The 17056-nt window shown below is 42.0% G+C and overlaps 2 protein-coding genes across 2 annotated transcripts; one reads left to right on the top strand and one right to left on the bottom strand.

Annotated features, from left to right (window-relative positions):
- Positions 1-249: 249 nt before the first annotated feature.
- On the top strand, positions 250-3426 carry znf518b (zinc finger protein 518B; the record flags this gene model as incomplete). The annotated part of the gene is made up of 4 exons (XM_079228611.1): positions 250-336; positions 456-542; positions 586-2478; positions 2782-3426. The coding sequence occupies 4 exons, from the start codon at positions 250-252 to the stop codon at positions 3424-3426; spliced, it is 2712 nt and encodes a 903-aa protein (XP_079084737.1).
- Positions 3427-8534: 5108 nt separating this feature from the next.
- On the bottom strand, positions 8535-15073 carry clnk (cytokine dependent hematopoietic cell linker; the record flags this gene model as incomplete). Its single annotated transcript, XM_079228608.1, has 15 exons — positions 8535-8755; positions 8842-8997; positions 9087-9164; positions 10144-10238; positions 10315-10331; positions 10414-10492; positions 10569-10593; positions 10753-10774; positions 11025-11099; positions 11196-11206; positions 11330-11364; positions 12364-12406; positions 12504-12556; positions 13450-13603; positions 15065-15073. 15 exons carry the CDS (start codon positions 15071-15073, stop codon positions 8603-8605), a joined length of 1005 nt encoding a protein of 334 aa, XP_079084734.1. The 3' UTR covers positions 8535-8602.
- Positions 15074-17056: the final 1983 nt, after the last annotated feature.

The following is a 17056-nucleotide window of genomic DNA, read 5'->3' as shown; positions in this document are numbered from 1 at the left end:
AATATATAGGGGAGTATCGTTCAAATAACTAACTGCAGAGTAATATTTGTATCCCACGCTCTTATTTTGAAGGCGAGAACAACCCGTTTCCGGAGTGGTGTCAGCTAGCTCCGGACAGCTAACGCCGAGCTAAAGCAAAACGGCTCGGTTGGTCTCGTTGACGACCGTTGATATTACGTCCACCGGGAGGATTTATTGATTTCAAAACACACGACGGATAAAAACACACCACCCCGACAAGGTACGTGCATGGGATACGACTCTGTTGCGAGCACAAGCAGTAGAACAGCGGGCCGTCGTCTTTGCGCCCTCCCCCTCCTCCTCCTCCTTGTTGTGGTCAGATGGGGCCTTTTCCGTTGTGTTCAAAGGGAGACAGCCCCGGACAGCAGCAGGGGTGAACTAACGCACACACATCTGCGTGAACAGCTTCGTATCTTTCGCTTGCAACCCGTTAGCTGGAGATCACACGGCTGCAGGCGTTAACGAAAGCCGCTTCACACGAGGGGGAGGGGCTCCACGGGCCTTGTGTTTATGCCAGCATTGTAAGGTTCACTCTTTCTGTATTTTCTTATCTTATTTCCACAGTGGGGAGGCAGCTCGCTTGTCAGAGGCTGCTGCTCCTCTGACTCCGCTGTGCGACCCCGCAGGCCAGATGACCGGCGGACCTCTCGGCTCAACATGAATCCTGTCAGCTACCAGAGCATGTCCGTGAATGGGGGGCATCCCAACCTGGTGCTGGATCGTGTTTTGGGCTCTTCCAACGTGAAGTACTGTCAGAAGTGCGGATTTGCTTCCACGGACGCCGCGGAGTTGAAGAGGCACATGCTGGAGCACCGGGGGACGAGGTTTTACTGCTTCTACTGCAACAAAGTCTCATTCAGTGAGGCAGAGTTAAATGCTCACCTGAAGCAGCACAGCTCCAAATATCCGTTTAAGTGTCCTCACTGTGGACAGGGCTATATGCGGAGGTTGTGCCTTGTTAAGCACATTGATCGCTTGCATAGTAAAAACACAAGTCAAGGACCTGCAAAACAAAACCCACATGTTCCTGTCTCCAGTGCCTTATCAAGTGTGCCCACTGTGGATCCGGCTTCACTCCGACCAGTCGTTCGGGTGAATGTACCGGCCCCGAGTGCGCTTGCAGCCAGGCAGGGTCGAGATGAACAGAGAGGGAGAACACTGGAAATAAACGTGTCGAACGCTACTAATGGCAACGCGGATCTTCTGACCCCTTTGAATGGATTCATCCAGCACAACAGGGCTCTGACGGTTTCTCTTCCAGAGGAGGTAACGATCCCCGCTGGCTGCTTGGTTGAGCTTGTCGAGGTGAAAACTGTAAATGGGACAAAGGAGCTGAAACTGAGGCTCGTCTCTCAACAAGAGAACGAGTCTGTGATCAAAGAGACCAGGAGCATGGTCTCCCAAAACACTGGCCTGGGAAAGCCCTTCTTCTCCTCGTTGACTCACCCGAACGCGGTGAAGTCCATGAGCATGGGGATGTGCACGGTTAACCGGAAGCAGTGTGAATCAAAGACAATGAACGTGGAGCGTCCCGCTGTTTGTCCAGTGAATATTTCCAAAAACCTCCCGAGTCAAGTAAACAAAGAAAAAGCTGGACTTAAAAGAGCGTCGCAGGAAATAATCAACTTGGAAAGTCACACGGTCGTTCCAAACAAGGTTCCCAAAAGCATCCTGAATCCTGTAAGGGAGGGAAACGGTGGGGTCAAAGTTCCGCAGAGCGAGCCGGTGAACCACGCTGCGGCGCTGCCCTCTGTTATCTGCAGCCGGGCTGGCCAAAGGTTCACGAGCGCCCTGCATCCAGACAACATGAGCGCATGTGTTTCTCAGAGGGCCGTGGACGAGAGGCAGAATTTAATTCAAGAGCATTCCAAGAGCATCCCGCCCAGGAGGGCGAGTGACTCAAAAATCACTCCTCGAGATCTATCGCTGGCTGTGAAGATGGAACCAGGCGAGATACGCCCCAAGAACGACACCTCTTCAAAAATAAAGACGGAGTTACTGCGCTCGAATCGGCAACATTCATCTTGTCCTTCTTTGAGTGTCCTCTTGGCCGCATCTGCCCAAGTGAGACCTCCAGCGACTCTCGTTGGCAATGATACCGTTTCAAATCCGTCGTTTTCAATCCCCAGAAGTCTAAATGAGTCTTCATCGGTCAACAAAACGAGGCTTTCCACCAGCAAAGGTCCAAAGATGTCGGCTTGGACCCAGGAAATCGGATCCGGGGAGAGAGCAGGAGAACCGCTGGAGCCTGAAAGTTTCCCCGTCATCTCCTCTGTGTTTTCGCTCAGCCAACAACCAGAGGACGTCCAAGGCGCCATGCAACCGCTGGTCATGGCGCTGCGCGATATAGTGATGGATAAAAGTGACGATCACGGCAGCCCAACTCAAGATCACGTCAAGGTAACAAACGGCACTGAGCTGGCGAAGGAGGCGCTGGTGTCGGCGTCCTGTGCTCAGGTGGACACAAAAGATGGATCCATCATCCACAAGCTTTTATTAACAGGGCGGACCGGTAGCACAACTCAAGATCACGTCAAGGTAACAAACGTCACGCCGCTGGCGAAGGAGGTGCTTGCGAAGGAGGTGCTTGCGAAGGAGGCGCATGCGAAGGAGGTGCTTGCGAAGGAGGCGCATGCGAAGGAGGCGCTTGCGAAGGAGGCGCTTGCGAAGGAGGCGCTGGCGAAGGAGGCGCTGGCGAAGGAGGCGCTTGCGAAGGAGGCGCTTGCAAAGGAGGCGCTGGCGTCGGCGTCCTGTGCTCAGGTGGACACAAAAGATGGATCCATCATCCGCAAGCTTTTATTGACAGAGTGGATCGGTGAGACTCTCAAAGTGGAGCCCACAGAGGATAAAGGTATTCAGCACCCTCCTGCGCTGAACAACAGCCTCATCAAGGAGGAAAAACCAAGCACTACTACTACCAAGACGACACGCCGTAAGAAACGCAGCTGCACTCCTGCTTCAAAATCTTCAACGGATGAGGAATCTGTTTCCCAAATTGCAAAAGCTGCAGAGCCGCTAGAGCAAATGGGGAAAAGCGAGCACGACATCTCAAAGTTCCTGACTGTCTCGCTGAAGCGGGTACAAGTAGGCGTGTGGAAAAAAAACAAGAAGGGACTGAAACTTAGAATATCCAAATACAAGACTCAGGTACCGACGGGCACAGTTATTTACCCGATGCCGCTGAAGTCGGACCAACTGGTGAAGCGGCCGAGCCCCTACCAGCCCGTGGTGGTGCTCAATCACCCGAAGCCCCGGGCCGCCATTCAGGGCGCGAGACCGCACACTGTAGCGGACACGCCAGAGTCCAAGCTTGCGCCAAAGTGCCAAATCTTAAAAATGAGGCTGAGCAAAGTGGTGGGGCAGAAGTACGAGGTGATGGGGTGCACCGTCGGCGTCTTCCCATGAATCTATCAGCGGACGTATCGCTGCACGGAAGTGTACGTTTATGAGAGAATAAATAGTATTACAGCGTGGGGGAGGTTGACTGAAAGACAAAATATAAGGGAGCGTGAGATTTTAAAAACGATGGACATCTTAATTATCATTGTGTTACACATATGTTGTTTATATAGGCATGGAATGTGGAATAATCAAGTGCAATGCAGTTGGACTGCTTTGAGTCCTGGAAACATCTGGTTTAGTAAACTGCGGTCACTAATATGCAGATGTTGAGTACCGTTACAGATGTTTGGGAAACCAGTAGATGTGTCAGAGTTGAGGCATAAATGCATGTGCTGTTTACTTAAAAAGGATAACATACTGTATTTATTTAGTTTTTGTTGTCATCAGAAAGATTTGCTGTTAATCTGGCTCCTCGAATACAACCTGAATTATGTGCAGTACACCTGAGAGTATCAACTCAGAATACAAACAAACAACAAGCAAACAATGTGCAGAACATACACGGCTCCAAATTGAATTGAAAAAAATTGATAGTAAGTATTGAGGAAATGTTTGGTTTGTGACATTTATGTGAGATCTATTGTGCAACATTTCATGCAACATTTAGCACAAATAATATACAATGAAAAAATGTCTTATTGAAAGTATGAATATGAAGTATGAAAAAATAATCTGTTTCCGGCCGTCATATATGAACAGAGAGCACTTTTTTGTTTCTTGTGATGAAGTTGTATAGACAATTATGTTTCATCCAACAAGTCAATTTAACACAATTGCCTTAAAACTGATTAATAAGGCACGTCCTGTTTTCAAACAGTTTCTTCCAAATTTGATCACTTTGAGATGATAGCCAGTGTGATGATGTGTGCAGCACTCAGTATAGGTCAGTAGTGGACTGATGCATTCAGGCACTCTTTACAAACTCTAAAGATTTTGGGAAATATTGTGTGACTGTGTGGTATTTATTTGGTCATCAGTTACTGGTAAAGTGAACTGGACCATTGGAAAAAAACAACAACACTACAAGGTGTAAATAATGGAAGCTGGGCACACACACACACACACACACACACACACACACACACTGCTGTTTGTTGTTATCAGTTTGGATGTGTTTTAAATCACTGGGTGTTGCAGAGAAAGGGCAATTATGTTTGCCAGTTGTCCTTCATGTGTTGTGTGAAGTTAAATTTCTCGGTTGTACTGTAAACTTGGAAAGTGCCCCAGTTTATCACCAGTATTTACCTGCTGGCCTTTTCTCGGCGATAAACCTTAATGTTTTTTACTTTACTAGTTGACGATGAGTGCCTGAATGCACCGCGAGTCTTGGTGTCTGTGAGGCCGGAGCTAACGTCTATATACATTTGACTACTCCTCGTAATCCAGATGGATAAGAAAAGCGATGTCTTCAAGAATTGTTTTTTTTTTTTCAGTCTCTGTTTTTGTTATTCTTTTGTAATCCATCACAAATATTTTTTTAACTAACTTATTTGAGGCAACCGTCCCAGAAACAAGTGTTACCGCCATCTTGGATCATTTTTACTCCTTGTGCCATACGGTTTCTCCAATGTCGCAACTTTGATGTGACGCCTCTTTGCAGCTCTTGAAACAGTGGTCCAAAAATAAAGCTGGTCCCAATCTGGTTTATTACTGGTCCAGAAAGCCACATGCTTGTATTTGATCTGATGTACATATTAAGTGACTGTGGTGATTCTGAGAACCTGTTGAAACCATTAAAAGGCCACAAAAGATCATCTTTCCTGGTGCTTTGCAGAACTGTTTCTGTTCTTGCGACAGCAGTACATGTGTGTTTATAATCCGTAACCATGATGTATGAGGTGCTAGACCTATCAGTTAATAGGTTTTGGTTGCCCAGTTTTTATTGTGTGTATATACGTTTCAATCATTCGCAGATTTTATTGTGTACATACCTATAAATATCAAATGTGATAGCTGTTGTTCATACCCTGTAGGGAATGGTTAACATTCCACAGCCTCTTCAAAAGCAGATATGTTGTGCTTTACTTGCATAGCACTGCAGAGTCAGAAGCTGACGTATTTTATTGTTTGTTTATATAAATATATATTATTATTTTACAGGTGTGTTAAGGGCGTGCCAGTTCTCTGAATGTTTCTTTGCCTTCCATTCACCTCTCATTTGTGTTTTTGACGTCCCTATTCAAGCTGTTTTGGGTTTATTCTTTTTGTTTAATATCGTGTTCCATGCTTTTTTAATAACAATTCTGTAACTCCTCTTTTTTTCTATTAAAACATGATCACAATTTGTATGGTCTATTCCCTTTTGTTGCAACAGAATTGCGTCACACAAAGTGCTCATCGTTGGAGAGAGAAAAAAGCAGTGGTGGAAGAAACCTTCAGATCTTTTATTAGTTAAATTAGCAATACCACAGTGTAAACATACTCTGTTAAGTTCCTTCTTCATGAACTTTCTCTAAATTACCCACGTGTCTGAATATACAAGGGAGTAGCTTAACAACAGGCTGAGAGAGAAGGGAGTCTGTCTCAGCCTAAAAAACTCTGTCCAAGGTGGATTTTTTCTGCACCTTTACAAGTGTGACATTAAAGAAACTCTTGCTGTGACCTTAAATACACAATTGCTGTGACCTTAAAGACACAATTGCTTGTGAGTGCTTTATTACAGAATATCTGCTCTTCACTGTACTGGGAATGGTATACTCTAAGCTGTATTTTATATTTCTATTTGAGGGAAGTATCTTGCAAACTACCTCTTCTCCTGCAGTGAGGGACTGGGGGGGGGTAGAAAGCAAATGGCACACATCCCCTCATGTACCTGGTGTGAAGTCATCAAGACGTGACATAAATTAAGGGCAAGATGCAGACCCAGTCCCTTTGTTTGCTACAGTCTGAAACCATACTACTGTCTGTCCCTTTGTGAATTGTCACTCTTCAGTGTATCCTGATGCAGACTCAGTGACTCTGTGTAACGGTGCCTCTTCTTGCTAGAATAAACGACTCCATAGACAAGCAACTGTTTCTTCGATATTCGTTATTTCAGCTTTAAAAGACTCAACATCAGGTAAGGTCAAATGTGCCGTCACATTACCAAACGGTTTCCAAAGATGGCTTCTCAGATGGTTCTGTGTCACAAAGACAGGCTAGTTGGGTTTTGCACTAACGACCAAAACAAGCAGTGGTAATGTTATGAACACAATAAACATCCAGCTTGTACTCAGATGTCAAATATGGTCAAAGATGGATTTTTTAAATATAAAACACGTAGGCACCCCGATTGATGTATAAATCAGCTGAATGCTGTAGCTTGGAAAGGTGGAGCTTATTTGAATTAATACACTGCTGGGTCGTTTACCCTATAATAATGTATCTATGAGTTATGAGTTGATTGTTGAGTAAACCACCCTGACAATGTGATAGATTAAAGGTATTAAGTAGTAAACATAAAATGGAAATCCTATTTCCAATCCTATTCATTATTTACATGCTCCCCCTCGGCCGTGTCGTCAGCAGACATAGGATGTCATTCCACTGTTATGCTGACGACACCCAGCTTTACATAAAAACTGCCCCAAGCCCCTCTGCAGCCATGTCATGTCTCACCACCTGTCTTGGGGAGATAAAGGCATGGGGGAGCAACAACTTTCTCCAATTGAATAGTAGCAAAACCGAAGCCCTCCTTGTTTGCTCTCCACACCAGGTTCAGCCATCCTCCATAATTCATCTCACCTTTGACGGTCAGGTCATACCCCTCTCCTCCACAGTCACTAATCTGGGAGTTTGGGAGTTTTGACCCTCACCTGACCTTTAATGACCATATCAAATACCTGTGCAAAACCTCCTTTTATCATCTCAAAAACATCTCCAAACTCCGCCCCACTTTAACCCCGTCAGATGCAGAGAAGCTCGTCCATGCCTTTATCGCCTCAAGACCGGACTACTGTAATTCACTCTGCACTGGGATCACTGGCAAGAACATCCAGAAACTACAATACATCCAAAACAGTGCTACCAGGATCCTGAAGAGAGTCTGGAATATTAACACATAACACCCATTCTGCACTCACTACACTGGCTCCCTGTCTCATTCCGGATTGACTACAAAGTCCTACTACTAACCCATAAATACATAAAGGCAACTCAGACACTGAACTCTTTTAAGACTGGCCTAAAAACCTTTTTATTCAGGAAGGCATTTTTTACTTTGTGTTAATTCATTGTCAGCTATACTTTTTTTTTCATGGTTTGCTTGTTTTAACTATGTTTTTATTTGTTTTACTATATATTGGCTCTGTGGCACTCTGAGATTCTTTTGAAAGAAAAGTGCATTAAAAATGAAATGCATTATTATTATTATTATTATAGTACTTGAGAAAAGTCTCTTAAACTTTCCACCACTGTTACTATCTTGTAATATTGATTGAGTCATAATTCTAAACTAGAAGTCTAAATCTCACATTTTGACACAGTTAGAGAAAATGGTCAACTATATTGTCGATCGATCAATACTTTAAATGTTATCAATCAAAAATGGCAAATAGTTTCTTCCTCCAGCTTCTCACATGAGAGTTTGTTGCTTCTCTCGGAAGTGATATTCATTGTGTTTTTGGACAGTTGGTACATGAATAAAACCAAAAATAGCACAATCAACTGATTCATTTATAAAGGAAATAATTGTAAGGGTTTTTATAATTTGACACAGGCAAACACTTTTTAATTTTCACAATTTGTATACTCAGTCATCTTCTTCCCAACACGCTCATCGTGAACTTCAGTGGATGTTTGGGGTTCCAACAAGATGCCATTCGTGGAAAACGTTTCTGAAGATTATTCTCTCTGAAATGAATGAAGTAAAGAACGTTGGAGTATTGTGTTCAGTGAAGCTTGACAGCAGACCCTACCAGCCATTGTAGCCACGAGCAGCTGGTACGACCTCCTTGTTTTTATTTGGGAATCAGGTCAAATTAAAGAGAAAGCGCCTCAGGTTCATGACGTAGAAAAAAGGAGCGTGGTTACACGATAGCTTGTTAACACACGCTCGTCATTATTTTTTATTACTCACCTACAAACAGTACATCTATTATACCAATCCAGTTTGTTTTAGTAACATTACAAATAAATAGTGGCGTCTTAGTTTTTACCACGACAGACATAGCAGATTATCTTCGCTGGAATAATTGATGTGTTATTGCAGCAGTTGGACAACTTCCTTTTTTGTTATGGGACACGTCAGCACACAGTTTTCTGGACATTTGCTTCCGGGCATGCTTCTCCCGCTGATGAGTAATATTGGGAAGATGGAGTGGATCTTGATGATGTCTGCCACAGAGTCAAACATCTGAGGAAAAATAAGATGTGAACTTTCACTGAGTATAATGGAGAGAGGTCTGTTGAACCGTCTTTCTGAGACATTTGTCCACTCACATCATTTGATCGCTGTCCCGTTCCGAGGGCATACTTGCCGGAGCGCTCCACAAACCGGATTTTGATATTGTAAACCTTCTTCTCCTGATACACGGCCAACACCAAGGGCTCCCTGTTGGTGTTGATGGAGCAGTCTCGCACCAAAAAGGCTCCGTCCTAAAGGGGTTGATGTGAGAAACAAAATATTTGTTGTTGCAGATGTATTCAGATCTTTCATGTTTCATTTCATATCAGAGATGCTGTACCTTGTTCGCCAGGTGTAAGGCGTGCTCAGCATCGGCTCGAGAACAAGCCCCAACATACCAGTCTTCTTCACTGTAGGTCTGCCAAACATTAGCAATGGCGGAAGAAGTATTCAGATCTTTTACTGAAGCAAAAGTAGCATGTTTAAAAATATACAGTTACAAGTTAAAGTCCTGTATTTTCTAATTATACTCGATCTCAATACAAATATTTGCACCAAAATATACTTAAAGCACCAAAAGTAAAAGTATGCAGAATGGCCCACTTCATAAAAATAAAGTAAAATATATGATATCACCGGATTATAATTAGTAATGCATTAATACGAACATTACTTTCATGTTGCAGCAGCTAAAGATGAATTACTTTTTGAATTTATGGGTAGTTTAACCTAAAACGATTCATCATCATATGACATATATTATCATTATCATATTTCGTATTAATAATCTAAATCTGCAAAGCTAAATTAGCGTCAAGTTACCGAAGCTATCAAATAAGTGTAGTGTAATAAAAAGTATGTTTGTCATTGAAATATAAAATATCACAAAAAATAAAGTACAAGTAAATCAAAAGTGTGCTTCAGTGCTGGAGTAAATATACTTAGTTAATTTCTACCACTGAATACTTTAGAGTTCAGTGAGTAACATCATTGTGGTGGCAGGGGCGTGGTTAGCGCAGCTGCAGAGGGGGAGGGGAGAAGCGACTCAGGGAACAGGTGTCGGGATGAGGTGTGATCAGTGTGATCAGCCTCATCTGTGTGCAATTGTTTGTGTGTGTGTGTGTGTGTGTGTGTGTGGGGGGGGGGGGGGGGGGGCTGTGTCTCCCATATAAGCAGTGGCTGAGGAGGAGTGGAGAAAGGTCGCAGAGACGGTGGAACGACGGACAGTCGAGGGAACGACGACCCAGCCATACCTGCACATTAACTGTCCGAAATAAAGCTTATTACAGATCTGCCAACTACAGTGTGCTGCCTTCTTTGTGCTGCCTGAGACTCGTGGGGTAACAGGGATCGTTACAATCATATTTTGTTATTGTATTAAATAGCAGCGAGTTTACCTGTAGAGGTTTTCCCTTTGGAACAAAGTCATGTTGGTCAAAGTCTTCTTTAGTTTGAGGCCACTCGTGGTGATGACGTTTTGATCTCACCCTTTCTTTAAGTAGACATTAGTGTTGACTCATTTAATTAATAACTGTAGGATGATACTGATGATCAATATTGTTACTTACCTAGACTGTGTTGTGTCCTAAATAAAGGAAGAAAGAGCAGATCAAAATGACTTAACACAACACAATTGTCCTGGAAGGCCTGAGAGATGAAACACACACCTTGTTTCTATATTATGAGTTTCCAGAGATTGTTTGAGATTGGTGTGAAGGGATGAAACACTTTCAGCACGCTGCAGACCTAAAAACACATTCAACATTTTTACCTCTGTCAACACCTTTTCAAACAAATAAATTGACACTTATTTAGCTCTTACCTTTGGTAAGTGAACTGAATTCAGCCTATTAGAAGTATTACAAAGACAATTAGATTAATTGTAGGTTACAATTTTAATTGTCTATAATAAAATACAATGTATAACATTTTAATGAGCATAGGCATAGACAGAAATCTCTGAAATTGACTTTTCTTGTAACAATGCTGCATGTTTGACTACTTACCTTTTTAGTTGGTCTTTGTCCACTAAAATAAAAAAGAAGAATTCTTTTATTATTATTACTAAATATGACATCACAATATGCTCGCTCAATGAAAGCCTCAAGTTTTCTTTCTGTGATCATGTTTCTAACCAGCAGATGGCGCCGCTGCCACACTTTGCGAACTGTAAACTCAGACGGTTCCTTTCACTTTCCGGCATTCACACAGAGGTGAAAGTAAAACTACAGCAAAATAAAACCAGTGAAGTTCCGTCCACAGTCAAACCAGTTCTCACTTTCTCCAGCAGGATTCTCGTATGGTCAGTGTAGTCAAGTGATTCTCTATCGCTGTTGGAGGAGATGGAGATCGCCTGGAAGTACACAGACTTTAGCTGCAAGTCCATTCTCATTTAACATCTTATTTAAACACAACAATGAATGACTTTAATAGCAGTTGAGAAAATTACCTGTGTGAGCGCTGTGATATTAGAAAGAGAAAGAGAGAGAAATCATCACCTATTTTATGAGTTGCAATCAACACGGTTTATTGACACAGAAACAGAGTCAACAATAAGTAGTGCATGTATGGTGAGGTGTTTACCTGCTCTCCTGGCAGCACAAGTGGAAACCTCTTATCTGTAAGAGCAACATGTGAACGTGTGAGATGCTTCTGAGGCCAGAGGAGGGTGAAAGAAAAGGGAACTAAGTTGTTTTACCTAATTTGATCTTTCTTCTGCCTGGCTTCAGGTCTCTGTTTATTGCAGGGCCGGTGCCTAAAAAACATGCAATGCAGAAAGAAATAATGTACAGTGTACAAATAGTTAAGTAGTGCTCTCAAGTACAATGTTGAGGTTCTGGTACTCAACCTCAGAGGGAAATGTGACACTTTTAAGTAAACTGCAAGGCCCACCGTTTACTTTAAACTGAAACTGATGTAATGTCACAACTGACTTGAAAGCCATCAGCTGAAGTATCACATGCTTCTAAATATATGGAGCACAGGATCTGAAACAGTTGGTTAAAGGTGATATATGTTCAAAATTGGGAGCATTTCTATTGCCTTTCAATGGCTCTCAACATGGTAACGGCTCACAGCTAACGTGCTAACAGTACTAATTACTTTTATTATGAACATTCATCAATGAAGGTATTAAAAACGTTAAAAGTGTGTAGGTACCTTGAACTGAGACACATATCTGGGTCAGCTGGTGGATGGTTGACTATGTTCAGCTAGTTGCCAACTTAACAGTCTGCCTCTTGTAGTGTAGAGGGGATTTAATCAGAACAGTTGGAGCCATGCAGTAACAATACATTACAAACAGTTCAAAGAGCTTAAAGAGACGGAAAAGCTCACCAGAAGTGGTTGTGTGTCTGTTTTCAGTGTTGTCAGTACTATGACTGACCCTTTTACATCCTAGAGAGCCGATTGATTTAATATTAAATCTTTAATAATGCAGGTTAAGTGACCCTGTGTAGCTTTTGCTGAGCAGTAGCCAGTCTTAAAGTTGCTCACATCAGCTAATATTAGCCGCGCTAAGCTACACTGTACTGGTAGCAAGCAGGCCAAGTGAAACTTCCCTAGAATGTCTGGATCTCATCAAAATTCAGACGACGGAGCTTTTAATGTCACTTTACCTGAAGCAAGTGGGATTTCTCTTGGCAGGATGTCGGCGTTACCCTGATGAAGAGGAGAGCACATAAAGAATAAGCAGACATTCACAGCGGTGCACTTGTGACGGAGAATGAATGTGAAGAAATCAAAACAGAAAACTTACAGTGCAGAGTGATGAGAGGCTCTGAGCCGACGATGACCTCGGGAGATCCCTGTCTTGAAAGCAAAAGAAGTTGAGATGCTCTCGCTCTTATCAGTGACAGTAATGACAGTAGTTTCAGCGGTTGCAGTGTTAGCTGACTGTTCAGATGAGTTTGTATCATTGTTGTAACTCGGTGGCGGCCGGTCCCAGTGGCACACCGCAGCAGCAGACTGTATTGATTACAGAGGGAGAACACTCCGAGTGTGAACACATTTAAAAGCCACATTCAGTGTGGAGTTGCAGACGTGCAGCTGCGAGGCCCCTGGCTGTGGGCCACATCCATGCAGGAGAGTAAAGGGAGTCTATTCACACTACATGCTTCCCCCATTTCCCCGATCGGCTGCTGGATAATTGTAATCTCCCGCAGTCTGCCTCAGCCAACAGATGGCCCTGGAGACCCACTGGCAGATCATGATCACTCAGCGTGAGCTCCCTCCCTCTCTTACTCTCCCTCTCTCAGATTCAAACGGCTTTCATTCTCTCTGCTGGAGCTGGAATTTTGTGCCTGCACTTCATTCAGCTTCATTCTAATGATGTTCTTTGCAGGAAAGTGAAATAAACTCACTCTCATTGTGTCGCAATGCAAACACTTAGACTTAGAGTGCATTCTTAGGTTTTTGGATATAGGTTTATGAACTATTTATGTGCCATCTTTTTTATGCATTTAAGGCAGACAGGAATAATGAGAATAAAACGTGTGGGTGACACATGTTAAAGGTCAGGTTCACGCCTACAGACGGAGTGAATCACTCAACACACTGAGCCACGAAGACGACAATTATTTGGTTTACTGTTCAACGGTACAAAGAAAAAAAACACGCTTTACATCCAAGTAACTAAGAACTGAAACCAACACATAATGAGAGCAGCGTGAATGTGGATTATAAGTAATTGTTTTCCTCTCTACCTGCATACTCTGTCTCATCATTTATGGGCCTCGCAGGAAGTATGCGCACATGAAGCACTTCCTCCTGGGCATCCACCACATCGTACTCAGGCTCCTCCACGTTTTTAAAGTTGCCGCATCTTTCATTTCGGTTCCTGCCTGTCCTGTTGCGATCCTGTGGAGAGGAAATTGCAGTTTCTTGAAATTGGAGATACTAAGTGTACGATAGATAAGCTTTATCTTCGTCTTGTAACACTGCGCTCCTAGAAATTGTGTGCGTGTCACCAAGATTTAATACAAGAAAGACTGCCCTTGATAACAATCTCATTCTGCATCCATTGATTTATTGGAAACAAGTGTACTAATCTGGTTTAGAACAATGAAAGCGGTAAACCTGCTCACATTTGTGCCTTGCTCATTACATCAACCATCACACAGTCATACATTCTGAGGAGACAGTGTTAGCTCCTTGACGTGTATACAGCACTGATACGCACAGGAAGCTATAATGAGGTGTTGCAACAGAACCCACTGAGGGATTTCCTTTTTAAAGCCGGTCTGTGACACAGTGTTAAATAATACAAAACTGTCTATTTCTGTTAATTAATGGAGGCACTGTGACGGTGTACGTTTGTGCAGCTGTGGCAAAGCTGAAAAAAAAAGAGCGAGATCAGGGTGATACATTCAGAGAGGGTGCATCAATCATCGGCAATCAAACCAGCTTCTCTCTTAATTCAAAAGCAATATGTTTCACATCAGAACCGGTTCTTTTGTCATGAAAAGGAGAATCACGATTGGCCTTGTTTTTTTCGGAGAGGAAATTTGATGTTTTTGTCCGGCAGGTGCAGTGTCATCCAGGAATATGTCGCTAAAAGGCAGGAAAGATCTCTCTCAGAGCGTTCCTTTGTATCATGAGTAATGATGAACCCCGGAAGTTTATTTTTAAAATGACAATGATTCATAAAATAACCACACGATTGGCTATGTATGTGCACAAATGTCTTTTCTAAATAAAGCAGTTCAGGTTCTTATATTACAAGAGGTGGTTGGACAAGGAGCATTTCACCTTTATTTGACAGAGGACAGTGTCGAAATTGGGAGAGTATGACATGCAACTAAAGTCCCAAGGCCAGAACTGTGTCCAGGACGTTGCTGTTATCTAGCAGTCGTCTTGCATAGCCAGACCGATCTACACAGCTCTATGTCAGCGCTAAAGAAAGGTCCTGCTATACATATGGTCATTCTGCTATTTGGGGGAAAAACGCTCCAGCTTGTTTGTAATTTTTTAAACCGATCCCATGGTCTTGGGAGGCATTAAGCATAGGATGCAGCCTCAGCGACCTTGCAAAATAGATAGCGCAGACAGCAAAAGGAGAGGAGAATGCCTCGTGGAATTCGTGGCCAATGGCAGGTTTATACCCAAAGTCTACATCCGCTGACTCAGACTACATGCTGTAACCACAGGCGCTCTTATACCTGCATATTAAGCATAATGCCCTCTGTTTTCGATGAATTTATTATGATATAATATTATAATGTTTAAATTCAAGAAACGGCAATGTATATCTTGCCAGCAGGGTCATATTTTTTTAAAACAATTTAATACCAATATTCCTCAGCCCTTGTTTACTCTCACTGAGCACATTCTTGCCCAGTGTGCTGAACATGTCGAACTCATCTCTCTATTGAGAGGCTGCAGATGGAACAGGCACACCTGCAGTCTTCAGGTGGCTCCAGGGATCTAATCATCCAGAGGGGAAAGCAGTCGTCATCCTGCCAGCGGATGACAGTTACTGGTCGGGAACATTCTTCGGTTTAAACCAATACAGACTCTGTCAATTAGCATTACTGCGGTTATGACTTCACATTTCCAATTGTGTTGAGCACTATGCTTGTTGAAGTGCACAACCTGAGAAGAGTTCATGTGATTTTGGAAAGTCAATGAGGAGGAAGTCTAAAGCCAGAAACATGACACAAGGAAAACATTTTTCACACTGTGCCGTTTCTCTGTGCTGCATTTCTAAAAAAAGCATCATGAGCTTTTTTTGTATTGAAATACATCATAAAAAGCATCAGCACATATAAAACGTCTGACACCGTCAGTTAAAGTGCTTCATTAATGCTAGAATGTTCACAATAAATATGCACGTAAAGATTCATAACCACAATAGAACATTTATGTGGAGTGGAGTCAGAACTTTAATTTAATTCTAAAGGATATTAATGTTGTTTTCCCTTTTTCTTTCAAATTTTTGCATGTATTCAAATCACTCCCTCAAATTACATTAAAATAGTGTTAGTCTTGTGAGCTTTCATGAATTTGAGAGATTATTGTATTAACCAGTGAGACTAAATAAATTTAAATATTGAATCTAACATCAAAAGGAGTAATACAACACAGAAGTTGTTAATCCTTTTCCACGTCGGTGTTGTTTTTGCTGTGCACTAACAATGACAGAGCAGAATCTCACTCTTTCCTCGTCTCTGTGCTAAAAGGTAATTACACTGGGGGGCTGCAGACTCCCAAAGCTTCCCCTGGGAACGTTCATGTGGAACCATCGGGGAAACGCTGTGATACCAGTCGGGCGCCATAACTCACCATTATCACAGCAGACGCATGGCTGTTCCCTCTCTCCCTGCAGCTAACGAGGGGCTGAAACAAAAAGGAAAACATCATTAGTTTGGTGTTCTGCTAAAGAATATGTCCTTGGACTTTCCCTCCTCAACAGTTACAGAAGAACAACATCTGTGTATACGACTGTTTGTTACAGTTCTAACATTCACTGGAAATAAACTATGAAGAAAATATTGACAGATTTATAATTTTATTTTAACACAAGAAGTACAGATGCTTATCAAACATCAAACATCTGATATATTTGATTATTCTTTGCAACATCATGTATTAAGTAGGTCCGCAGTGAAATCTGAATTTACGTAAACACTCAAATAATTAAAAAAAAATGTTTCATGTATTTTGCTTTTACAGTTTTTGATAAAATTACTTAATTAAGAAAATAATAATAATAACATACTTGTATCATGCTATTTATTCAAAAATATGTAAACCATAAAAATTATACATTTTATTCTAATAATAATATAATTATAGCGTAACATCCCGCAATATATAAGGATTAGTTTGTTTGATTTGTGGTGATTATTTCCGTCTCAATTGTATGTATCATCAGCATAGTGTAGAAAAGAAAAGTATGTATCATATTACACAACACTTTCAGTTAAAGCTATTACTAATCCCACTAGTATTTGTAAATATAAATGACAGTCCTAAGATGCATACAGAGCAACAGTATTAAATGTTGCATTTAACCAGGTAGCATTTTGGTATTCATTAGAAGTGTCTCAATATTGATCAGCAGTGCTGATTTCGTATATCTCTTCAAAATATGAACGTTAAACCAAATATCAGTGAAGGGACGACTACGAAAACGGTTTTGTATATTCAGACTATTCAATTATTAATTATTATTATTATGACACTGTTTTTTTCTTTGTCATGTGCAAACGGTCTACAAAACTGTGAAAGCCGCTGTGACAAATACATATAATACTATTTTGTGTTCTTTTTGGATGGTGCCAACACAGTATCAGAAGGAGTGACGTTGTT

The sequence above is a fragment of the Taurulus bubalis genome, assembly GCF_910589615.1.
Source record: "Taurulus bubalis genome assembly, chromosome: 13".
Lineage (NCBI taxonomy): Eukaryota > Metazoa > Chordata > Actinopteri > Perciformes > Cottidae > Taurulus > Taurulus bubalis.
The sequence above is the reverse complement of the archived record's forward strand: the minus strand, read 5'-3'. Positions and strand labels throughout refer to the sequence as shown.